Raw genomic sequence first — 27458 nt, 5'->3', positions numbered from 1 at the left:
ACCAGTCGCTTTTCGGTGAAGGAAAACATCGTGAAGAAACCGGACTGATCCCAATACGGGCCTAGTTTACCCTCTGGGTTGAAAGGTCAGATGGCAGTCGCTTTCGTAAAAACTAGTGCCCACGCTAATTACTGGGATTTGCCAAGCGGACCCCAGGCTCCCATGAGCCGTGGCAAAATGCCGGGACAACGCGAGGAAGATGAAGATTTTGTAATGTAATGATGTGTTGACTGAATAAATATTTTACTATTCTATTCTATTCATACATAGGGACAGACAGACAGCGTGAAGCGACTTTGTTTTATACTATGTAGTGATTGCAAATTATCAAGTTTTTACTCCATGCAATGAAATCGTTACTTGCGTTACTTTTTCGTGGAATTATTTTAAAGATTTTGAGTCATTCTCCTATTTTGTATGAATCTTAAGCACTATCCGTGTAGGCGTTGCTAATTATTTGGTCAGAATCCACTAAGTTTGTTTAATTTCCCAAGAAGTTTGGTTTAAGTTAGCTTTAAGCTATTATTAAGGCCATATTTGTAATAAACGGTAAAATTGAAGTTGCTTTTTTATTTTATTTCACCCAATAACGGGCCCGTTTCTCAAAAGCTTGTAACTTATAATACAAGCGGATGTCACTTTTTGACAGCTTTTGTTAGAAAGGGACTTCCACTTGTATTACAAGTTACAAGCTTTTGAGAAACGGGCCCCTGATACAGGAATTCAAATGGCGTTTATAGTGGCACTCCCACACTTAAGAGCCAACAGGAGAGGTCATTTCTCCATACAAACGTACTCGACTGTTTCCTCCGTGGGTTTTGAAGCTAGAGCAATGATTTTTTCAACACAAATTAATATTGTCAATATCTGTGTCGGACCGTTTTGCTTTTTTTGATATGTTTGTTTTTTAAGGCGCTAGGGCCCTTCAAAAATGGCCAAAATGGCCTAATTGACTATGCCGCAATGAGAGGCGTGCTATTCAAAACTGACATCAATTAGTCAAAAAAGCAAAACGGTCCGACACAGATAATGTCATAATCATTTAGATTTCCAAATTTGGTTACGATTGGTTAAGTTTTGGAGGAGGAAACAGTCGAGTACGAAACCCTGATTTTTGATATTTTTACGCAGGATTTTTCGCCTTGTCCGTATCGCACTAGTTTTAGGAGCCGCTTCCGTTAGCGAGACGGGTATATTTACCTAAAATATTTAAATCTTAGCTCCTGTTGGCTCTTAAAATTTTGCACGTTGGACCTATCAATTGGACAAGTGGAATACTAGCCTTAGCCGGACTACGCATTACGGCGTAGCGGTCGTAGCAAGCTACGCGGGCTACGAAAACTAGCGTAGCGAAGTGTGCATTCAGCTTTTAAAATATGATATTGATTTGATGTTAATAACCTCAGTGCATCTCTCGCACTGATGTACCCATGTACAGGGAATGAAGGGAGAGATTAATTACAAATTAGTATAATCTTTTACAAATCTGAAAGTGCCCAAATATAGGATGAAGGAGACTATTTTATACAAAAAAACGGTCTATTCCCATTGGTCCCCGCCCCACGTGCCTATTCTCACCTGTGCCCAGCGGGGACAAATGGGAATACCAAAAAACGTCGCGAATTTGCATTTAAAAAGAATACAGTCAAAACAAAATAACTAATTATTTCCATAGTCGGTTAAAAAGCTTAAACGTACCACGGTTCAAATCCCTAGAACGTTAAAGGGCCCTTTTGAGAAAACCAGAGCATACATTGACCCTAAATCAAAACGTCATAATTCCATATGAATCTCTAGTGACTTACGTCCTTTCGACATTGGGAGCAAAATAAGGATCCCCTTAAAAACGTGTAGTGCCCTGTACTGGGATCTCGGAAGTAAAGGTCTTAAGAGTCAATATTATGGTTGATTTTGAAGGAAGAGGGACCTTATTGTGTTTGTCGCTTAGTGCCCTTACACGCAAAACGTCACCGACGATAATTGTATTTGAGTACCAATTGTTAAAAATTGCGCATGATATTTTTTCTGGAAATCGTCCTCCTAAGATCCTGCGTAAATTTTTTTGTACATATTCCAAAAAATATTTTGAACTTTCATTGAGTAACTAAGGGTTCACAATTCAAAAACAAAACAAATGCCTCTGGGTCTCAGGAGGGTACGTTCAATACGTACAATCTGTGTCATTTTTCGAATACATAGCAATATCCCTAGCTCTATTATATTCGGTATATAATGTTGCCAAGCGAACTGAAATTAAAACACTATATATACGGCCACGTCATGAACCCTTTTCTTCAAGACCGACACAACACAATTGCCGGTTAAGCCCTTTATTTAATTGTTAATTTTTTTTTTTTTTTTTAAAGTATGGTACATTTAACACTTAATTAATATAATTATTTGTATGCAAACAAAATATTATCCCCGACTGTTTCTGATAAGCATGGTATAGAACCTTTCCTAGACCGAACTGAAAACCCTTGGTCCCTTTTCTCTAGAACCGCCACAAATGTCTGTTAATACCTTTAGTAAGGGGATGTAAAACATCATCCCCTACTGCTCTAGTTTCGGATGCAGGGAAAACAGTCATTCAGCGAGCTACTACTGTCGAACGAGTGAAATAAGTTCGAGAAATTAGTGAGTTCGAGTTTTAAAGGTTTTTTTTAAATAAATAAATATTATAGGACATTCTTACACAGATTGACTAAGTCCCACAGTAAGCTCAAGAAGGCTTGTGTTGTGGGTACTCAGACAACGATATATATAATATACAAATACATAAATACATAGAAAATAACCATGACTCAGGAACAAATATCTGTGCTCATCACACGAATAAATACCGGGATTCGAACCCAGGACCGTGGCTTCACAGGCAGGGTCACTACCCACTGGGCCAGATGTCAGTTTTTTTATTTTATTCAACTCATGGCTTTCCTACACCCTTTTCACAGGTTCCATGTATATTTATGTAAAATACGTGGTATTCAAATAAAGATCGCTATCTCTAGTTACTCGTCCCACTGCTGGGCACAGGCCCTCCTCTCATGCTCGAGAGGGCTTGGGCTTAACCTTTTGGACGTCAATGACCGATATATACGCACCGTAGCGTAGGTTCAACGCCAAAGACCGATTAATCGGTCAAGACCCCAGAGCAATATAGACCTACGTGCATATGCATAAAGTTCAATATTTGAGTTATGACGTGGCGTCTGAGTGACAGCTTTTATGTTTGACACGGCGTCGAAAAGGTTAACATATTACATACGAGTAGACACCTTTTAATTTGAAGATGTATGCAGGTTTCCTCACGATGTTTTCTTTTGAATAATTTTACGGTTTCTCACTTGTTTTAAGTTATTCGCGCGACATGTTTCGGAGAGCCTAGGTCTCCTTTCTCAAGCACTAACAGTGCGAGCAGCGTTCACGACGATACACAGCCTGTTAGTGCTTGAGAAAGGAGACCTAGGCTCTCCGAAACATGTCACGCGAGTGACTTAAAACAGTGAGTCTAAACTGTAAAATTATTCAATGTTAGTATGTCTCACAACAGTTTAAATTCGATGTTTTCTTTTACCGAAAATGCTAGTAGTACCTAAATATTAAATGATATTCCATAGGTACATCAATTCCGAAAAACTTATCGGTACGAGCCAGGATTTGAACCCGCGACCTCCGAATTGAAAGTCGGACGTTATGGATAGACGCGAAGTATTTAAATTTTAAAATTTTAGTATACACGTAAGGTACGTACTTAACCTGCACCATCCCACTAACCAGGGGTTAACCGGTTAAACATGAAGTTACCATGGTTACCAGTACAGTTTGACACTGGGTTAACGAATTAACCATTTAACCTCGGGTTAATGGGATGGTGCAAGTGGTACTTAGACACATACCGATTTTATAAATTAGTTATGAAAAAACTCGAATCGATAAAATAACTCGCAAATACCATTACCGTCCACAACACAAACACCCCTAGTAACACTTCATCAGTCAACCCTACTAAGGGGTGCCTTCCCCTCGCATCCTTCCCCTTACTCCCTCGCACCCTACACCTCCCCCATCTACCTGTCTCTCTCTAAAACCCGACACGAACGAAGCCGGAAAATCGATTTCCCGACATTTTCACTGTTATCCCCGCGTGCGAGGCATCCACATGTTTTTTTTTTAATAAAAACAAGTGCTTGAAATCATTTCGGAAGTAAAACAGTGAAAAGTGTGTCTGTGATTTTTGGATTAACGTATCGAGTGAAAAAATCGGTGAACTGGTAAGTAAATATGTAAAGAAATAGTTTAAAGTAACGATATGAGAAAAAATACTGCTAATAAGGACAATACTTACACTTATCGAAGACGAAATTCCGGAATAAGCGTCTCGAATAATCAATGGAAGGGAATTTTAAAATGAGTAACAAGAATAGAGTATAATTGAGTTTAACTAAAATTATGCGCAATAGGCGTGATACGCATTACAAGAGTGAAACCTAAAAATATACTTTTTCTACTCCAGCACTTAAATGTGTCAATTAAATGACTGACAGTGATATCTAAAGCAATGTCATTTGAATGCTTTGTCTATAGGCTCATAAGATGACTGCTAGCAGTCATCTTATGAGTATAATACAACTGCTTTATTTTTTTTAAAGATACAAGTTCCGATCATCTTGATTGAAAGAGGTATGTTTTCATTTACAATAATAACTCTTTTTTTTTTAAATAATAACTCAATTTTTTTTTTAATAATAACTTTTTTTTTTTTTTTGCTGCAGCTGTCATAGAAAAAGTAATGTATGCAACAGCTCATAATTGGTTCTTAAAATTCTCGGATCTTTTTTTACAAAACTCGACTACGTCTCGTTTTGTAACTTCGACCCTTGAATTTTAAGAACCCTTATTATATCACTGTTGCATAAACTACTATAGAGTGACCTATATGAATATAACATAGGTACATTTCAGAAAATATGTATGGCATGGTATTATCCTGTGAAAATGCTTCGTAGACTATATATTCGTACTTAGCGCTAAATAAGGATAAGATAAAGATACTTACCCAGTTTATTTTTCAAGTACTTATTATAGTTAGTTTTTTTTTTGCATTAGAAAGAACTTGAAAGAAGGTAGGTAAGCGATTTTGACATGTCTTTAAATTGAAAAACACATTTTAAAAATAAGTCACGGTAAATATGTAACATATTCATAACACACACACATAACGGGTCTGTAACATATTATCATATATAGATATGATATGAATAATTAAAATAATATGCATTAGATTACTTTGCCACACGTGTGGATAAAGTGCTACTTTTTCATCAGTGCTTAAACAATCAGGAGAGCCTTTACGAGCTAGTGTGATGATAAATAACTAACCTAACCAAAATTAAAAAAACCCCCCGACTATAAGATTATAAGTTATAAGAGCTGATCTTCAAACGGCTGAACAGATTTTCATGAAACATGGCTAAGAACACTCGGGATAAAATTATCTATGACACAAAAAAAACTAAACGAAAATCGGTTCATCCGTTTGGGAGCTACGATAACACAGATAGACACGTTAAACTTATAACACCCCTCTCTTTGCGTCGGGGGTTAAAAATCTGCCCTTACAGCAACATGTAACACCTACTAGCTCAGTTCAAAATAGGCGGGTGACTCGGATATGAGCCGCAGATAGGCAATATCCGGTACTGAACCTGTCTGATTTTCAGGAAATTAAGTCTTCTCTGTAGCTTTCAATGTGTCTAGTTCATTAACTTTAATGTTTATGAACTTAATATGTAACCACTAGACCAGTGGTTCCTAACCTGGGGGTAATTACCCCCGTGGGGATAAAACTGGTATTTTACGGGGGTAAATAAGCTGACCTAATATAACAATACAACAAACGTACACGTTTTATTTTTTATTACCATTGGGAGGAGGGATAAAATCAGGTTCCGTAGTTAGTCATAGGGGTGACCGGACTGAAAAGGTTAGGAACCACTGTACTAGACACTTGCACCATCCCACTTACTCGGGCTTAAGCGGTTAGCGTCAAATTGTGCTGGTAATCATGGTAACCCCGGGTTAGTCATGGTGCAAGTGGCCCTAAGACATAACTGCGTGCATTGACATATATATCAAGGGACTGGCTTTAAGGGCAATAATAATGAGGCATGACGTGGGCCAGTACAGCGGTGTGAAATCGCTACAACCCGATTGGTTGATGAGTTCGCATCACGCGCGCGATTGGTTGACGAGTTCGCATTACGCGCGCTATTGGTAGCAACTGGTTGCGTTAGACTGCACGATTGGCTGGAATTCGTGAGTAACACCGCTGAACTAGTACCATTTTTAGTGCCCCATTAGCTCGTCCTTTGATATTATACGTCAATGACTGCGTGCTGTCTCTTTAAGTGTGTTTTTAGGCCTTTTCTGGTTATGGCTAAAATTTTCCTAAATTATAGACTGGGTAACTATATATATCCGTAACATTTTTTGTGCATTTATAATTAAGTAGATTAATTAGGAAAAAAAAAACGATTTTCTATAATATGTATAAATAATTCCAAAAAGTTATCGGAAATGTTTGTGAAATTTCAAGAATAGTTCACAGGGAACAAATGCTACTTTAATTCTGGAAATGGAAATTTTCAATTCTGATTCAAAAATATGAGATATTTCCGAAAAATTTCCATGTAATTTTGCAGTTTAGGAAACTTTCCGCCACATCAGAGTTGCTGACTGTACGTCAATTATCGAGACATGACTATACCAGCCTGACGTTACGTATGTAATGTAAGCAGTCTGGTTAAGGGGTCCCTCGCTATAAAAACAGCATTTACCGCTCCCCTTGCGAAATTAGATGAACCAACCCCTAGGGGCGCAATCCCTTAGACTTAATCTTAGCCTGCGAGCTGCGGGCTTACATTGTAGATGGTTTCGCGTTTATCGTGTCCTCATTTGTAGATGTTCTTACTCATTGCTTATATAGCATTTTTAGAACTGAAATCTTCTTTAGCGGCGCTGTGCACTTTTTGTGATGGGGAAAATTTTTTAAACTCGCGAGAGGTAAGATTCGCAAGACGTAAGACGGACACGTGACCGGATTGAAACACTGTTACAATGTCATTGAGTTTTTCTTTATTGATTTAAATGCTATCTAGTGAGTTTCCCTCTAACTGGTATTAATATAACTCGAGTACTAACGTTGATGTGTTTAGGGGTTTCAAGTAATGTGACGAAATAACGCTAGATGGTGTTAACCTCATAGTGCATTTTGCACTAGTCATTGAGTTTTCACTTCTGCCGGCACTCCCTGAGTGCAACCCGTTGTTTTTTTTATATATATACATATATTGTAACTGTTGATATATTCCATACTGTATTATCCTGTATCACATACCTACTGTGCTTTGATATCATGGCGTGTACTCTGTAACATATTATATATGTGACGTTCCACGGTAAAAGGTACCTTATGGCCGCTGGCGCTTACGTCGCGCGCCGCAATAATATTGGAGCGGCGTTAATAATAGCGTAAGCGCCAACCGCCATAAGGTACCTTTACCCGTGGGACGTCACATATTCAGTTTCTATTTGCGTAACTGGTGACCGAAGAGCTGGCGGCTACCTCGCACAACGTATCAGCATTGCGATAGGTACAGCGAGGAAATGTCGCCAGCATCCTTGGTACAAATGCCTCAAGGGCCTATTTTAATTAATTAATTAATTAATTAAATTCATTTATTTCAGGACCATCAGGGATCATTTTTGTTAGTGGTTACGACTATGCCTTATAAAATATTGTTAGTATTATGCTCTATAAACTAATATACAATGTCATTGTAGCAAAATGATATAAATGAATTAATTGAAATTAAAAAGAAATGAAATGAAATCAAAATATAATAGATAATAACGGCTTGCCTAAATGAAAATAAATATTCGATCGTTAAATTACAAATTAGTTAATAATGTTAATTAATAAAATAAAATAAAAAAATGTCAAAATATTGATATAATTTCACTTCGATCAATTTCAATTTCTGCGCTATCTTACGTAGTTCGCCTCACAACTTCACAAGTTCTCAGGTATCAGTGTACGTAGGTATCTGACATTTTGGTTATTTTGGTTTTAGATTTAAGCTAGTTTTTAATTTCTTTTAGTAATACCACTGTATATATCTTGTTTGTAAATAAATGATTTTAATATTTTACTGTTCAAGAAGTTTGCCGGCATCTATAAGTAGGTGTATTAACTATATACGTATGACTGTGAGGTAAAGTCGTTCTTTAGTCGCCTTATGTCACCCTCGTCTGAAAAAGCACAGTCTCAGTTACAACTGTAGAAACAAAGACAACAAAGCAACGATTATACCATTGAAAACAGCATGATGACACAGAATAAACAGTACCTTGCACTGTATTTTGGATTTTAACCCGTTAGAAATAAAGTTCAAAATTATTGTGGGAAATATATTCCCTCTGCCTAATACATATAAAGATTTAGCTGAACCGATTTCCAATGTAGTTTTTAGGTTATCAACTAGGAAACGTTATAGTTTCGCTAAATCCGTCTGTCTGCAAAACTCCTGAAGAATATGTTTTTTTTTTTACGTGACAACGTCTTATAAATCGATGAACACCGGTAGCATGCACGAAAAAGTGTCACGTTGTGGACAGATCTCCATGGTAACGTATAATAGTATGCAATTTTTCATCAATGTTTTCTTATGACGTTATCAGTGTTATCACGCAAAATTATCGTCCGTAAACCGACTTTACAGACAACCATATTTTTTTTCACTTTTCAATCTATTTCTAATAAGTTTGCCGACCCACCTGAGATGACCGCTTCCTGTACGGTCAATGTTTGCACAAAAAAAACCACATAAACACCCGTTGATCGTTTTTCCTAAGTCATTATCCTGCTCAAACCTGCATTGTGCGCCCCCTTCTCATTAAAAAAATTCAAAAGCGCGTCGCTTTACTTTTTCCCTGCGTTTCCCTTTGACACGCATCCCTCCTGCCCCATTGAGCGGCGAAAGGGTTAAAGGGGGCTTAACCCGTGCGATGAAATGCTACACTCAAAGGTAAAGCGAGTGGAAATGTAGAAATGATATATGATGAATTATGATGTTTGTTAGTACACAATTCGTACGACACTTGGCTGTGTTTTTTTCGTATCATGATTGATGATGAATGAAAAAAAATAGCACCTGTGTAAGAGCGGTGCTCCTTAGACAAGTAAGTATCTTAAATACTTAAAAAGAGGCACCAGTACAGCTATTATTGCAACTCTATCTTCGTTTCTGAATAAAATTATTTTTATTTATTTATTGTTTATTTATCACGCGGTAAAAGCCCTTACCGGGATTTTAACCCAGAACCATCGGATTCATAGGCTTCACTGCCGAATAGGCCAGACCGGTCGTCAAATCAGATGCTTAATGGATGTAGGTATCCCATTGACTTATATCTCAGGACGGGCCTTACGGGCAATATAAGAATGGGGCCAGTACAGCGGTCTGCCACCGCTACAACGCGATTGGTTGATGAGTCCGCATCACGCGCGCGTTTGGTCGAAAGTAGGTAATAGTTGCGTTAGACTGCACGATTGGCTCGAATTAGTGAGGCACACCGCTTAGCTAGCACCATTCTTAGTGCCTGTAAAGCCCGTCCTGAGTTATACGTCAATGATGTACCCTCGTTCCAGGTTGCGGTAGGCATGCCGGTCCCGGCGTGAGATGGACGGCATTCAGATGGAGCCTGTCGGCAAGTACAAGCCAGACCGCAACGGCTCAGCTAAGGGTATGTGTCACTTGTGTCAGCCTTTAAGGCTTCGTCACACAAGCTCGTTTTCCGGGCGGGATGTGAGCGGGGCGCGCCGCTTTTACATATAAAACGCTCACGCCCCGCTCACGCCGCGCCTGTGTGACGAAGCCTTTATAATGGCAGGGTCGCCATGTCACGGACGGCAGGCGGAGTCGGTAACAAGCCCGATCGCAACGGCTCAGCGAAGGGTATGTATCAGCCTTTATATTAATGTAGCACTAACATGGTCGCCATGTGACGGACCACAGATAGAGTCGGTAAGAGGAAGCCCGACCGCAACAGTTACGCTAAGGGTATGTGTCAGCCTTTATATCAAGCACAGACGCGGTCGCCATGTGACGGACTACAGATTGATTCGGCAACAAGCCCGACCGCAACGGCTCAGCTAAAAGAGTATGTGTCAGCCTTTATAATGGCAGGGTTGCCATGTGACGGACGGCTGTGGAGTCGGTAACAACTATCATAAGTTAATGTTTACATTGGTCCCAAAAAGGGTCAAATACGAGACCACGGGGACAACGCCGTCCTCGAAACGTTGGAGGTAAATCTTAAAACTTAGATACGCCATTAAGTCCCGTTGTACAATTTAATAATGTCAAAGTTATGTCAAAATGTGCATTATAATTACTGAAAGTACTCTGAAAGTGCAGTATATTTATGTATAGTTCCGTGTCTAACAAAATATTTTGCTTTCAGCAGCTGCCTGGCGAAACATGGTGGATCAAGACTTAGACGATGTCGCCTTTCTGGCCGGTAAGCTTAAATCAATATAAACGGTCAAATCTTTTTACTATTGTGTCAAATGTTAATCAAACGGCCCACTTTTAAGAGCTTGAGAGGAAAGGGGGCGGTGGCTCTCCCCATAAAAACTTAGTTACCTCATTTTCCCCATTTTCCTCTCTGGATATGCGGATAGTTTTATAGCCAAGCTGAAATCGGTCGGTTGCACTAAACTGTTTGTCATCGTTAAAGAAATCGCTAAATTTTATTGTTTGGAAAGTTTCATAGTAAACCGCCGCGGCGCGCCGGCTGACGTTGATCAGTCTGTCAAGTTGGGATGGTGCAACTGGCACTAAGACATGTTACAAACATTAAGTACTTATTTATTAAATTAATTCCAGACACAGACAAAGCGCGCGAGGCACGCGAGCTCCGCGAGGCACCGGTCGCGGTGTGCTCACAGCGGCGCGCGCTTTGCCTCGCGGCCGTCGTGCTAGGCGCTATGTTCGCGAGCGCTCTGATCGTTGTATACGCGAGCCCTCAACCTGGTAAGTACCTATTTAATCAATTAATTCCAGACACAGACAAAGCGCGCGAGGCACGCGAGCTCCGCGAGGCACCGGTCGCGGTGTGCTCGCAGCGGCGCGCGCTTTGCCTCGCGGCCGTCGTGCTGGGCGCTATGTTCGCGAGCGCTCTGATTGTTGTATACGCGAGCCCTCAACCTGGTAAGTACCTATTTATTCAATTAATTCCAGACACAGACAAAGTGCGCGAGGCACGCGAGCTCCGCGAGGCACCGGTCGCTGTGTGCTCGCAGCGACGCGCGCTTTGCCTCGCGGCCGTCGTGCTGAGCGCTATGTTCGCGAGCGCTCTGATTGTTGTATACGCGAGCCCTCAACCTGGTAACTCTAATATAATAGGTCCACGGTTGATAAATTAAGGATTTAAAAAAATTATGCATGCGTCAGTGTAACAGTTACTGGTAAACCAATAAAATAAAATAACAGACAAATCTCGCGAGGCAATCAGCGGTGAGTTCGCAGCGATTCGCACTATGCCTCACCGCTGTTGTCTTAAATGAGAGATGTCGTATTATGCGAGCCTTCAATCAGTTAAGTCAGGCGTGGCTCGCTCCGCGGTTTCGTCGCGTTGCTACATGTACCTACAAGTACATGCGGCCCACACCAATTTTGGTGTCTAGCCATAGAAGTTGCCGCGCACCGCTACGGAACGGGGACGCGTGCTCGCGCTTGTCATATCTGTCGTAATAGACGCGTTTTGTTATAGAGTGAATCTTCTGTACCTAGTACATACAGTGGCGTAACTAGGGGGGGGGGCTGGGGGGGGCACGTGCCCCGGGCGCCGTCCAAGGGGGGGCGCCAAAATGGGCAAAAGACCTCCCATAGAAAATGGACCAGCCGAAATGTAGGAAACAGTCAAATTTTTTTTTAGCGACTTAGGGGTTGGTCTCATAGTAAAAATTGCTCAGTATAATCCCAAAACCTCCCGGCAACGGAAATGCAGTTATTTTTTAGCCACCCTGTATACAGGGTGGTCCAAACCTTGACGTCCAAAAAATTTTTTTTGAATCCTCGTCGTTGGTTATCAGAATATAGGTACCCCATGTATGTTAGCCGCATATTCGTAGTTTTCGGATTTGACTTTTAACTTTTGTTAAGAAATTCCGGGGTGAAGCTTTGCGTTGATTTTATGCCTTCTAATAATTGTTCGTGGTATTTGCACTGATAACATGAAATAGCGATGGGGAAGTGACCCCATAAAATAATAGTAGAAATAAGAAAAGAGGATTTTTGTAAAGAATTACTAATTTGGAAGCTTTCCACCTCAGTTCCTTTGACCGGCGACTCTGACAAATTATGACTACTGTAAGGGTAAAAACACCAGAGCACCATTTTAAACAATATTTATTAGGGAATCACAATAATAATCAGAGTTTTGGACTTAGGTAATACGCGACGCCGATCACGCGCAAAAACCGATCTCTAGATGACAGACGTCAAAGTGTTGCTCTATTCCTGGTTCTCGTAGTGATGTCAAGACCGCTGTTTGACGATGCCGCCTTTTAGCTCGGCCATCGCCTGACCCGACCAGCGCCCCGCAGGTCACTGTCATCAGTGCAGCCACTGAAGTCTGCCACAGCCAACGCAGTCGCAGCAAGCTGGGTCTTCACCAGGTGGATGTAGCCTCCACCAGTTCAATATTCTGCGAATTGAACAAGCACCTTTTACGCTCAGCCGATATACAAGCCTTGGTCCTTTTGAGTAATTCGACTCGAGTTCCGTTGAAACGGTCTATTTCGTTATTGTCAACTTACACCAAGATATTTCGTTCTATTTCAGTCGAATTGGAGTAAGGGCTAGCCGACTGAACCAAATGTAAGAAAGCATGACCAGGCTAGGTACCAAATAATCCGTGGTATGAGAGGTGTTAGGATATGCAAGTCTGCTCAGCACTTGCTTGAAATACACAAAAGGCTTAATTCACGTGCATATGACACCAAGAGGATATAAATACCAATTAATTAATTATGCAAAATAATAAAATATTGCGATGAGCGTGACATCTAGCGGCAGGTAGATAAACCACCCCCTTTTTTTGTAACACCATCTAACATAAATTATTTTCTTGTGAATAACGTCATATAACTTTGAAGGATTTATTAGATTTTGATAAATTTCTAGCATGTATACCCATGCAGCTAACCCAAACCTTCCATTGAGCGGTGCGTTCATACTGACCGCTTAACGTAACAATGACTATTTGTGTCGTTTTAAAAGCAAAGACTTGGAACAAACTCACAATTGGCTTCTCCGTTGTAGGATGTAAGACTCCCTCGCATGCACGCACAAAAATGCGTACAACTCGTGAGAGGCTAACATGGGACACGTCTCATGCATGTGCGGAGCTGCCTAGGCTAGGACACCACTGCCCTTGTAGGCGCAACGACCGTAGAAGTCGGCCCTTCACGATAAGGTTGTCACGGAGCCCGGTGCACGCACTCGCTCCAACTGGGTATTTCGAACAGGCACTCCCTCCAACTCTACTGGATCCGGTACTTCGCCAGCGATCCCTAGAAGGTATAAGTGCAAGCAACCCTTTCAAGGTAAACTTGAGATCATCAGTCTTAAGGTCATTAAAATATCTTTTTGTAAACAAGGTCTCAAGCCAACCTCTCAAGGTCAACAACAAATAGTACGATACGATATAGATAAAACATTCATCGGTAGTAGAAATAATGGTCCTCTTAAGGATAATATCATATCACATGCAATGGTCCGCCTCTTAAAGCCTGCACTGCAGATACCAGGAACAAACTAGCCTGTTAAAGATAGTCTTGTATCACATGCAATGGTCCGCCTCTTAAGGCCTGCAATGCAGATATACCAGTAACAAAATTAGCCTATTAAGGATAATCTAAGCTCACATGCAACGGTCCGCCTTTTAAGGCCTGCATTGCAGCAAATACCAGTAACAACCATCCTCTTAAGGATAGTCTTATATCACATGCAATGGTCCACCTCTTAAGGCCTACACTGCAAATACCAGTAACAACCATGCTCTTAAGGAAAGTCTTATATCACATGCAATGGTCCGCCTCTTAAGGCCTACACTGCAAACACCAGTAACAACCATCCTCTTAAAGATAGTCTTATATGACATGCAATGGTCCGCCTCTTAAAGCCTACACTGCAAATACCAGTAAACAACCATCCTCTTAAGGATAGTCTTATATCACATGCAATGGTCCGCCGTTTAAGGCCTGCACTGCAGATATACCAGTAACAAAATTAGCCTATTAAGGATAATCTAAGCTCACATGCAACGGTACCATAACACACTACAAGTTCAGACGAAAACCGTCAATAACTTCAAACAGTAGCTCATGACACGATATTCTTCGGTCAATGTTCATTAGCAGTGAATGGGTTAAAATAGTTATTTGGAAAGCTTTAACCAAGCTATTTACCTTCGTTTAATATTCACTTATCGGACTGGAACGTTTAGAGTCCAGTCGCACTTGTATGTAAAAGACATGTATCATGTAGACCGTCAATATCCATATTGACTCCTGAAAGTATTTACCTCGCTTACCATTAGCAACAACCTGCTTTACCAGTGTCATACTCAGCTCAGTAAATATCTTGTTCAATATGTCCATCTCTTTGACAAGATTTTAACCTTGGAAATTCATCAAACTTCATCAGTAAAGTTTTGTTATAATGAAATGCATCTGAAACATACTGTTAGAACACAAATGATTATCATTGTCAATAACTCAAACACTTGACAATGTCATGCCAATAAAACTTTCATTAGTTTGGTAAGTCTGTTTAAATATATGTCTTTGGTTCATTTTATAACATGACATTTTGTGAAAAATATTTGCAATGCAAACTTTAACCAACATCCCAATGAACAAAACAACAACCACAACATACTATAAGCTGTATGCAATTAATTTGTATAAACATTCATAAGATTTTTCATACATAGAACCAATCAATAATATGTACAGACAGAAATTTTCTCAACATCTCAAATGATTTACTGCCTTGTTTATCAGTATGTCTGCAGCTTAATGTTAATTGCAAAGATGCAGGAGGTTATATGTGAAATGAACTGTCTTTTAAAATATTCAGTCCGAGGAGGCTCCGGATACATGGAGTGACTACATTTGTCGCAGACACTACTAACCAGCTTGAAATAAATGTCACCTTTCGCTTATTCACAAAGCGCATTTTACTAACCACACACAGTCAATGTAACACGTACTGACCGTTAGTATACATGTACAACATGAACAAACATTTTATTTCTAAATAAATACCTCATTTTCCATGACATCGGAGATTAGTCACTTATCAACATATTTTCTCCATATAATGAATTAGTTGAACACTAGGACATATTATACCTGGCATCCATAACCAACTAATTTTGAAATATTAGCCATGTCCATCCGGGTTCATTACAGAGGCCTGACCCGATAGCCACTCTAGTGTCTTCAATGACGGTATGGTCGTTCAATTCAAGAATCATTGCTGTCAAATATCTGGAAATTACCCAAACCAAAAACACACCAACAAAGCATTATGTCAGTTGCAATAAGCATGTGTAATATCATACACACACACATATGAAACAACAAGTAATTTCTCCTTATTGTTGTTGTAACCAATATTCCAGTGTTTTTGAAAACTTGTAATCTATTTTAATTTGACTGAAAGGATAAAGTATTAAATAGCACTCATTGTTAATCATGAAAGCATAATACCAACATACATATAGTATCAATCAAGGCTAAGTTTACATTACCAAACTTGTTTTGTATGCTTTTTACTTGAATGTAAATTTCACCACGACACAAACTTTAGAAAATGATCATAGCATTTTGTTAATATGTCATGTAGACATACTTAATCACATTATGTTATGTATCTGAAAGCACATAGATTACAAAAATAACACAACATATAAGTGAGGCAGTGAATATTTACCACTATGGCCCCGGAGCACTGTTAGGTGTTGGATCGACAGACTTCTTACCTGAGTTAACTTTTACCTGAGTTACTCTATAATCCCAAGGATTTATTTCATTCATACCAATATCAAAATTCAATTGTACCTAATGGTATCTGTCAGCTTATGTCTTGTGATCTTCTGCTGTGAATATTGTAATACATACATGCCAGCAGCTTTATTACACTGTCAATATGTTTTATTTTTGACAGTCATGATCATTGATGTACATAAACTGAAATAGGTATCTGAAATCAAACACAAAACACACAAAACACACGGCAAAGGTACGATACGCCAGCCAATAGCCGGCACAGGTTAGTTTTGTAGGCTATTCTTGTAGGTATGATTTTGACACCAATCTTGGACTTTGTATATTTAAGTCCCTAACTGATGAGTGGTGTTGGTGCATTTACTCATTACAATCAGATTAACGATTAGAACAATGAAACAAGGAAGGACTACGCGCGGTAAATTTCGTAATGTCAATTTCGACAAATTATATCGTAGTAGGCGGGAATCCACTATCGCACTTCTGAAGCTGTAAGGGTAAAAACACCAGAGCACCATTTTAAACAATATTTATTAGGGAATCACAATAATAATCAGAGTTTTGGACTTAGGTAATACGCGACGCCGATCACGCGCAAAAACCGATCTCTAGATGACAGACGTCAAAGTGTTGCTCTATTCCTGGTTCTCGTAGTGATGTCAAGACCGCTGTTTGACGATGCCGCCTTTTACTACTAAGTATCACATTCTTGACCTTTTAAAAAAACGTAGGGTCTAGCATTTTCTAAAATAACCAAAAGTCCTTGAAATCGCTTGTATTTTTATTTATTTAGGTAAGGGCAACATCTAAGCTTGACATGCTTGAACGTAAAAAATTGTTTTATTTTCCCAACTCAGCCAAGTGAGGATGCTGATTTTTTTTTAGCAATTGCGCCGTTTGTGAAGGATTATGTTACAAAAAAAAATATTCAAAAAAGTTCAATAGTTTTTTTAAATAAATAATTGCTTCACCCCGGAATTTCTCAACAAAAGTTAAAAGTAATAAAATTAAAAATCATAATTCGAAAACTACGAAAAGTCGGCTAACATACATATTCTGATAGCCCACAGCGTGAGGAATCTAAAAAAAATTTTTGGACGGCAAGGTTTGGACCAACCTGTATAGAGACAAACCAAAGAAAGTCTGCAGCGCTAGATTAAAAGTAGTTTTTAAAAATCAGTATGCGACAACACCACAGAAAATGGATTAAATAGTCTTGATACTTGTGAAATTTCTACCATATTTACCGTCTATGAAAAAATTTAGCTGTATGCACAGCTTAATTTTTATGGTAAAATAAATTTCATTCCAACAATAGATGTCACTATTAATATGTAGACATATACTAATATTGATAAATAATATTGGGAGAATGTGACATTTGGCTTCATCAAAACTAATAAGCTTTTGTAATATCCGCGACGGCGGTAAATAGGTACAGAGGGCCTACCGCGAACACCGAAGTTCTCAATATGCGAGCATTTTTCTCTTTTACTCCCATTAAGGCGTAATTAGATTGACAGAGAAATTGCACGCAATTTGCGAACTAAAGTTTTCGGAAAAACGAAATAAACCATTTAAACAATAAACATACAAGGTGTCCCAAGAAGTAGTGATATACTGAATGTTTTATTTTTCTAAGCGCCCTTGAAGTTGTGAACATACTGGGTAATTTTATCTTTCTTGGCATTAATTTTCTTTTAATTCCATTCAAAGATCTAACGATAGTAAATGTTACCATACTGAATTGGCCTATCTATCAGCTTAGCACACAAAAAAAATCAAGCATCTACCGCAATAATTCACGTCACCATAAATAAAAATCTCATCGTACTCGGCGATAGGTGAAAAATTAAAAAAATCATAACTCCGAAAATACGAAAAATCGCGGAACATACATGGGGGTGATTCAGATAGCCCTCTAGGTCCTCTACCTCCCAGCTTCAGTATATCACTACTTCTTGGGACACCCTGTATATTAAAAATTAATTTTAGCTTTAACTAGTAGGTACCCATGCCGTGAGCATAAGCATGGAGGTTGTGGGTTCGAGCTCAAAACCCGGCTAGTACCAATGAGTTTCTCGAAATGTTAGAGGAAGTTCATAAGTATGCCTATACCTATTAGGTGTGTTCAATTTGCTGTGAAACCTTAGTCTAAACCAATATTATATTATCTAAGTAGGTACATATGGTGAAGTATTAAGATGTTTCATTCCACTTACCCGTCATCAACTCCAAATTTTGTAAACATTGTCGTTTTTCAGCTTGAATCGCCTCGTGCTGACTTTTTACAAGTGTAAAATTATTCGTCACGCGGAAAAGTAACTCCCGCACGCCGGTTTTGTAAGGTTTCACCATGTTTATTCCGTTCATCACAAAACACAATGAATATTTAAACGATTTTGACAAACATACCATAGTGCATGACGTTTACTGACTGCTTAAAAAACATTGCCATATGTAGTTTTTTAATTCGATGTCAAATTATTGCGCTGCAGACTTTCTTTGGTTTGTCTCTAACACATGCCGTGCTAACATCGCTCGTTCTGTGATACTAGAATGCCGTGAAAAACCTGTGTCAGGTATTGAGAGCATTCTATCCAGAGTTTCGGTGTGGGATTAGGGTTGCCAGATGGTCGGGATTCGGCGGGATTTTCCCGATTTTTAGCATGTGTTCCCGATTCCCGACAAAGTGAAAATTGTCCCGAAAAACAGCTTCACGTTATAAAACAATAATTTCAAGTTCCGAACTGTCGTCGAGCGAGCGAGCGACCCGCGTCGAGCCCGTCAGCGCGCGCGCCCAGGCGCGCGTGGCGAGATCGGGCAGAGCAGCTGACGTAGTAATGTAAAATATCGTTGTTTTTAATACAATTAATTTAATTTGAATGGTTTTTTTTCCCGACTTAAGGCCCAAAATCCCGTAAAATTTGTATTTTTTCCCGATAATAGCGTCTTTCGATCTGGCAACCCTATGTGGGATCGGGAGAATTTAGTCCAATTCAATCCCACCAAGGCTCAATTTTGCGCGTTTACCGCTAAGAAAACCTCATCTTTCATGTCAGGGAGTATTGGGAGCCTCGGTGTTGACATGTCCATCAGTGACGTCCAATAATTTCGTAGCCACCTTGCTGCGCTCGTATCCAAAAAACTCGGTGTGCTCAATAAAAGGAGGCGATACTTTACTCTGGGGCAGACAGATCCATAGGCGGTGGGGCAAGGTGAGGCAGTTGTCCCACCCTGGTCTCTGACCATAAGATAAGAATCTCTGTTTCAACCGTACCCTGTTACAACGTCCCCAGCCTCCCCTACTTCTGCCCCACCCCTTAAAAAATGCTGCGTACGACCATGAACAGATCCCATATAATGAGTACTGCTGTCACCTTTGGGCAGGAGCACCTAGATGCCACCTTGGTCCCTTCAAATCAGTCCAAAGGCTCGCTATAAATAGTCTACAATCCCAAACTTACAAGCGATATTGAATCTTCAAGTCTAAGGAGATCTCCAAAAAAGAAGCGTATAAGTTTTAAAATGGTCGGCAACGCGCATGTAACGCCCCTGGAATGTAGACGTCCATAGGATGCGGTGACCGCTTACCATCAGGTGAGTCGTAAGCTTGTTAGCCACCGATGGACTAAAAAAACACTTATTTGTCTAAATCAAAAGTAAACTTTAATAAGTAAAAAGTAACCCTTTCGTTAGTTCATTTCGTTTGGGGGGGGGGGGCGCAAATTTGGTGCCTGCCCCGGGCGCCATATCCTCTAGCTACGCCACTGAGTACATACTATTATTTATTCTGTGGTCAAGTCTCTAATTAGTTAGATCCGCGGGTGATAGACACAGACAAGCTTCGCGAGGCAATAGGCGGTGTGCTAGCAGTGACGCTCGCTTTGCCTAGCTGCTGCACTCCTAGGAGCTGATTGTTGTACACATGAGCAACCAGTATACAACCAGGCAAGTACCTAATAGGTGCTTTCATATTTTTCTGTGGACGGCCCGTTCGGCACGACAAGGCAGGGGATCTAAATCTGTGAGATTGTATGCAGTCGATTTTAAATTACTGTGGACGTACCGACACCATGTTCCGTTAACATCCACGCCCACGGTAGAGTATCTTCAGTGGGCGTGTGCCCACAGTGACCCGCTGCCTCGCGAGTGATGAAGGCAAATGTAGATGTGCCTTGAAGCTTGTAAGCCAACTGTATTTGCGAGGCAACTATACTTATCTATTTGCGAGGCAACTATATTTGCAAGGCAACTGTATCTGCGAGTTGCCTCTTGTTTACTTACTTGTTTGTTATACGTCATTTTAATAATGTCCTATGTGACCTCGTGTTTGTCGTGTTACAGATTGCCCCTGTCTGGGTGAAAACCCTCTGATTCCCGGAGCGCCCACGGCAGGCTCCGATGCCAACGCAGCTGCTGCTAATAAGTATGTTAAATATTAACTTTTATAACCTTTAGTAAGTCTAAAAGTTAAATTTACTCGCATCTACATCTGGTAAATCCGCCAGGAATTCTCCTGTTTACGTAAAGGCACGTTTAGATCTGACTTATGCCAGGCGTGGCTCACTCCGCAATTTCGTTGCGTCGTCTCCAAGTCGTCGATGTACAAGTACATGCGGTCCACACCAATTTTGGTGTCTAGCCATAGTAGTTGCCGCGCACCGCTACGGAACGGACGCCTGCTCGCGCTTGCGCCACCTAGCGGTCATATCTGACGTAATAGACGCGTTTTGTTAGAGTGAATCTTCTGTACCTAGTACTATTATTTATTCTGTGCTTATGCGCATTTGTGCACTGCACGCTCGCTGTTCGAGCGCAAATCATGCTCAATATGTGAGGCTTACGCAAGTTGCACTAATTATGAGTATGATCACAGAATAAATAATAGACTCGCTACAGAAGATTCTGTCTGTTACGATTAGAACAGATATGACCGCTAGGTGGCGTAAGGACCACGCGCGGCTTATGGCTAGCCACCAAAATTGGTGTGGAACGAATGTACTTGTGGTACTTGTTGCGACGCCACGAAATCGCGGAGTGGGCCACGCCTTTGTATGACCACAAACAAACACATTGAGATGTTCAAAGAGTGCGTAGGTATGTGTATTTTACAAGTTTTTATTTAGTTTCACCTGTCCCGTGTCTGTCTGTAATTAAATCTTGCAAGTTAAATTTGATCCACTTCCCGGTTTCCGATTGAGCTGAAATTTTGCATACACATGTAAGTCGGGTGACAATGCAATATTACGGTACCATCGAGCTGATCTGATGATGGAGACAGGAGGTGGCCATAGGAACTCTGTGATGAAACAACGCAACCTAATTGTGTTAGGGGTTTTTAGAATTGTCTCGATGAGTATTAGTTGTCTGTCGTAAGAAAAGTACAGTCAGCGATAAAAGCTTGTGCCAAAAATGATTTTTTTGCCAGAAACTTATTATACGTATTTTAAGGTCAATAAAGCCCATTTGTCGTGTTTCAGAGACCGCATAGCGACGAACGGCGCCGTTTTCCCGTGGCGCGGCGCCCGGCTGCCGACGTTCCTGATCCCGAAGCACTACAGCCTCTGGCTGCACCCCAACCTGACCACCGGCGAACTGAGAGGTAATGTATGAATGACGTATTGAGGTAGACCAATTTAAATCCTTTGATGATTGTTGCGAACGCAACCTTTTATTTGTATAAACTCTTAATACATTCCTAATGCAGTAGCTAAACGCGGCCGTCGGGCTCGGCTAGTATTCGGAAGCTTTTTCTTAAGCACCAATACTTTGTATCGCGGCCAATTAGAGGTACCTTAATTTAAACCACCTTTTGTACTATTGAAATTATGCAAATCACTGTCTCATCAGCCTTCATACAATAACTACACCACTTCTACATTTAACCGTTTTGGCAAGAACCCTTGTAAACCAGTACTTGGAAAATTATATCAGTTCACTAAGAATCGAAGCTTTTTATTTGAGTCGTCGAGCTCCTGACCTGCACGGCGGCTACAATGATATCAAAGGGTATAGCCGGGTAAGCATAGCCAAACTGCCCTTAGCGAAAAAAACAATTTCCTTTTACTGGATTATTAACCTATGTATATGTAGTGCTTTCACCAAATATTAAGCCTGAAATGCTTCAGATTTAAAAAAAAAATGCAAAAAAAGAAAAATCATTTTTATTTTATTACAGCCAAAGTACTAATCCGATTTCTTTGTAATTTGGGTATGTTGTATATACAATTAAGGTCGCTTTCTGAAAAAAATAATATTGAATTATCTCTTAAAATTATAGTAAAAAATTGAGATGAAAATTTTCAGAAAAATAAAAAAAATACATGCGAGATAGCGACAGTTACCAAATTTACATATTTTATGTAGAATTTAATAATGTTTAACATATATTTTTTTCAAAAATTAAAATCGGGATTAACAGTGTGAAAAACTCGAATTTGTAACATCCCATAATACTCTCTCTTCATACAAGCAAAGCTAAGTAGTCATAAACGAATGAAGTATATTGTGAACGCAGTCTTTACGAATTTGAATTTAGAATGTGACGTATTTTATTCATCAAAGGAACAGACATTTTTCAATCATTAACGCTCTGTATAAAATTCGTGCCTATTTTCCTGTTCCCGCGCTTTTTTTAGGGTTCCGTAGCCAAATGACAAAAAACGGAACCCTTATAGATTCGTCATGTCTGTCTGTCCGTCTGTCTGTCCGTCCGTATGTCACAGCCACTTTTCTCCGAAACTATAAGAACTATACTGTTGAAACTTGGTAAGTAGATGTATTCTGTGAACCGCATTAAGATTTTCACACAAAAATAGAAAAAAAACAATAAATTTTTGGGGTTCCCCATACTTCGAACTGAAACTCAAAAAAATTTTTTTCATCAAACCCATACGTGTGGGGTATCTATGGATAGGTCTTCAAAAACGATATTAAGGTTTCTAATATCATTTTTTTCTAAACTGAATAGTTTGCGCGAGAGACACTTCCAAAGTGGTAAAATGTGTGTCCCCCCCCCCCTGTAACTTCTAAAATAAGAGAATGATAAAACCAAAAAAAACTATATGATGTATATTACCATGTAAACTTCCACCGAAAATTGGTTTGAACGAGATCTAGTAAGTAGTTTTTTTTATACGTCATAAATCGCCTAAATACGGAACCCTTCATGGGCGAGTCCGACTCGCACTTGGCCGCTTTTTAAATCTCTGAATGCCGTTCGCCCTAGCCGCATACAGCCACGGAGTTTAAGGTCCGCGCTCAGCGAAATAAGTCGCGTTCTAAATTCAAATTGCGTTGGGAATATAACTTTCTAGTATAACGTACAAGTTATTTTGTATGAAGAGAAGGTATTATGGGATGTTACAAATTCGAGTTTTTAACACTGTTAATCCCGATTTTAATTTTTGAAAAAAATATATGTTAAACATTATTAAATTCTACATAAAATATGTAAATTTGATAACTGTCGCTATCTCGCATGTATTTTTTTTATTTTTCTGAAAATTTTCATCTCAATTTTTTACTATTATTTTAAGAGATAATTCAATATTATTTTTTTCAGAAAGCGACCTTAATTGTATATACAACATACCCAAATTACAAAGAAATCGGATTAGTACTTTGGCTGTAATAAAATAAAAATAATTTTTCTTATTTTGCATTTTTTTTTTAAATCTGAAGCATTTGAGGCTTAATATTTGGTGAAAGCACTACATATACATAGGTTAATAATCCAGTAAAAGGAAATTGTTTTTTTCGCTAAGGGCAGTTTGGCCATGCTTACCCGGCTATATCCTTTAAAAAGAAAATAAATGAATGGTTACTGCATAGATTGTTTTACACAGTTACTGACTTTTTAAATAATAAAGGCTGTATATAATTAATATAATTATTATTATATATACAAAACAAATTTGTTTACTTTATTGATTGTCAATTAAGTAGTCTTAGTTATAAATTATAATTTATTATGCTTAGCCAAATGCAATTATGCTATAATAATGGCATTAAATATTATTTTTTAGCTTTAAGTAACAAATATTGTGCACCATTAAGATGGTAGGCTATGGTTTTAGTACTTATAAAATGTAACACCTTTTTTGTATACCTATAGTCACAATAAATATATTATGATTATGATTATGAATGTAGAGTCCAGACGAGCTGGGCAAATCGACCAATTTGATCAGGAAAATAATAGGCGCCAATCTCATCTAGTCCACACGTACACAATTTAATCACCAATTTGCAACGATAAACTTCGAAAATCGGCATTCTTGTGTCCGCACCTGCTGATTTGATCGGGGAATCAAATTGATGTTTGCGTCCGCACGTCCTGATTTGATCGGACAATTTCATCAGATTGGCGAAAAATTTTCTCGTCTGGATTCCACTTTAAGGCCTGGGTCAAACAGAAAACTGTGTTCACGTCTTTCCTGTAGACATACGCAAGAGTTAAGGGCTATAAGGTTAATTTTCTTATTTAACCCTATAGAAGTAGAAAACTAGTGTGTTAGCGCTAACTGTACATTTTTCTCTCCTGTGGGCAATAATTAACAGCTTGTGGGCATGTAAGTAATGATTTTATCATAGTTCTCTAAATAAAAGGAGGACCTTTTCACGTGGATAAGGGTTAAATAAGAAAATTAACCTTTATAGCCCTTAACTCGTGTGTATGTCTACAGGAAAGACGTGAACACAGTTTTCTGTTTGACCGGCATATCTCTTGACTATTGACAGTGATATTTCACTCTGTTGTTCGGGTGCGATCGGTTCACGACCACCGATCAGAGAGAAGCGATTCGCTGTCAAACCTACTTTAATATCTGGGTGACCGAGCTTCGCTCGGAAAACATATAAAAACTCGAAAATGCGCGTTTTCCCAGAGATAAGACCTAGCTAGATCGATTTTTCGCCCCCAAAAACCCCCATATAGTAAATTTAATCGAAATCGTTAGAGCCGTTTCCGAGATCCCCGAAATATATATATATATATATATATATATATATATATATAAATAAATATATAAATAAACAAGAATTGCTCGTTTAAAGGTATAAGTTACATATTAACCAGATACTGATGACCCCACAGTCAAACTCGTTATCACGTCCAAAAATAATAGGTACCTAATACTAAGCAAACTATTAATTCCGTATTTTCTCTTCACAGGCGAAGTATCAATCGACTTCAAAGTGGACCGGGACACCACATTCGTGGTCCTGAACGTGAGAGACATGAACGTCACAGAGCGGGCGCTGTTCAAGACTGGGGGCTCTTTGGGGCCCAAGGTCGCTAAAGTACTAGATTATCCGCCCGCTGAACAAACTTATATTGAGTTCAAGGTAAGTTCAGGTCATGCCAGGGTCATCAAAGTCAGGTCAGGGTGGACCGGGACTCCACATTCGTGGTCCTGAACGTGAGAGACATGAACGTCACAGAGCGGGCGCTGTTCAAGACTGGGGGCTCTTTGGGGCCCAAGGTCGCTAAAGTACTAGATTATCCGCCCGCTGAACAAACTTATATTGAGTTCAAGGTAAGTTCAGGTCATGCCAGGGTCATCAAAGTCAGGTCAGGGTGGACCGGGACTCCACATTCGTGGTCCTGAACGTGAGAGACATGAACGTCACAGAGCGGGCGCTGTTCAAGACTGGGGGCTCTTTGGGGCCCAAGGTCGCTAAAGTACTAGATTATCCGCCCGCTGAACAAACTTATATTGAGTTCAAGGTAAGTTCAGGTCATGCCAGGGTCATCAAAGTCAGGTCAGGGTGGACCGGGACTCCACATTCGTGGTCCTGAACGTGAGAGACATGAACGTCACGGAGCGGGCGCTGTTCAAGACTGGGGGCTCTTTGGGGCCTAAGGTCGCTAAAGTACTAGATTATCCGCCCGCTGAACAAACTTATATTGAGTTCAAGGTAAGTTCAGGTCATGCCAGGGTCATCAAAGTCAGGTCAGGGTGGACCGGGACTCCACATTCGTGGTCCTGAACGTGAGAGACATGAACGTCACAGAGCGGGCGCTGTTCAAGACTGGGGGCTCTTTGGGGCCCAAGGTCGCTAAAGTACTAGATTATCCGCCCGCTGAACAAACTTATATTGAGTTCAAGGTAAGTTCAGGTCATGCCAGGGTCATCAAAGTCAGGTCAGGGTGGACCGGGACTCCACATTCGTGGTCCTGAACGTGAGAGACATGAACGTCACAGAGCGGGCGCTGTTCAAGACTGGGGGCTCTTTGGGGCCCAAGGTCGCTAAAGTACTAGATTATCCGCCCGCTGAACAAACTTATATTGAGTTCAAGGTAAGTTCAGGTCATGCCAGGGTCATCAAAGTCAGGTCAGGGTGGACCGGGACTCCACATTCGTGGTCCTGAACGTGAGAGACATGAACGTCACGGAGCGGGCGCTGTTCAAGACTGGGGGCTCTTTGGGGCCTAAGGTCGCTAAAGTACTAGATTATCCGCCCGCTGAACAAACTTATATTGAGTTCAAGGTAAGTTCAGGTCATGCCAGGGTCATCAAAGTCAGGTCAGGGTGGACCGGGACTCCACATTCGTGGTCCTGAACGTGAGAGACATGAACGTCACAGAGCGGGCGCTGTTCAAGACTGGGGGCTCTTTGGGGCCCAAGGTCGCTAAAGTACTAGATTATCCGCCCGCTGAACAAACTTACATTGAGTTCAAGGTATGATATTGTAGACTCCCGAATCATACTATTTTGTAAAGTCTGGAATAAAATAAAAGTCGGCCTATAAACGTAGTTAGATAATTTTGCTGGACATTTCCGCAAATCGACAACCATTGTGCCTATTTTGCGTGAATGTTGATGTTGCCTATAGACGTAGGTATATTGCGTTCAAAGTTGATAAAAGGCATTGGGGTGCAAGGTGGTTGAAGTGCTGGCTCTAGCACATGATTGTCGCGACAGTATCTCGCGGCGAGATAGACTAGCCGTCTTTTTCTATGTTAATTAAAAGAGGGACGGGTAGTCTATCTCGCCGCGAGATACTGTCGCGCCAATCATGTGCCAACCCGGCTGGATTAATGACCCACTGAACAGTGGCGTAGCGTGGGTCTCGGCCGCTCGGGGCGGATGAAAATTTTGCCGCCCCCTAGCTTACGTATTTCAATATAATAAGTGCAACTGAAATAGTTCAAACATTTATACGATATTTTTAGTATTTATTCTGAAATTTTGCCGCCCCCTAAAAGTGCCGCTCGGGGCGCTTCTTCCACTGAACAGACGTATATTGAGTGAGTGTTTCAAGGGTTTTAGACTAGTTCAAAACAATAGGAGCTTTTTGGGGCTCA

At 40.1% G+C, this 27458-nt stretch overlaps 1 protein-coding gene across 1 annotated transcript in view; it reads left to right on the top strand.

Annotated features, from left to right (window-relative positions):
* The first annotated feature begins 9706 nt into the window (after positions 1-9706).
* The window catches only part of LOC134660026 (uncharacterized), a 54568-nt gene continuing 36816 nt past the window's right edge, over positions 9707-27458 (top strand). The window contains exons 1-6 of the mRNA XM_063515725.1: positions 9707-9807; positions 10528-10584; positions 10953-11099; positions 20492-20573; positions 21628-21749; positions 25323-25495. Of these exons, the coding sequence (XP_063371795.1) occupies positions 9744-9807; positions 10528-10584; positions 10953-11099; positions 20492-20573; positions 21628-21749; positions 25323-25495 (645 nt within the window). The 5' untranslated portion in view covers positions 9707-9743. The remainder of the gene's footprint in view (positions 9808-10527; positions 10585-10952; positions 11100-20491; positions 20574-21627; positions 21750-25322; positions 25496-27458) is intronic.

The sequence above is a fragment of the Cydia amplana genome, chromosome 26 (assembly GCF_948474715.1).
Source record: "Cydia amplana chromosome 26, ilCydAmpl1.1, whole genome shotgun sequence".
Lineage (NCBI taxonomy): Eukaryota > Metazoa > Arthropoda > Insecta > Lepidoptera > Tortricidae > Cydia > Cydia amplana.
The sequence above is the reverse complement of the archived record's forward strand: the minus strand, read 5'-3'. Positions and strand labels throughout refer to the sequence as shown.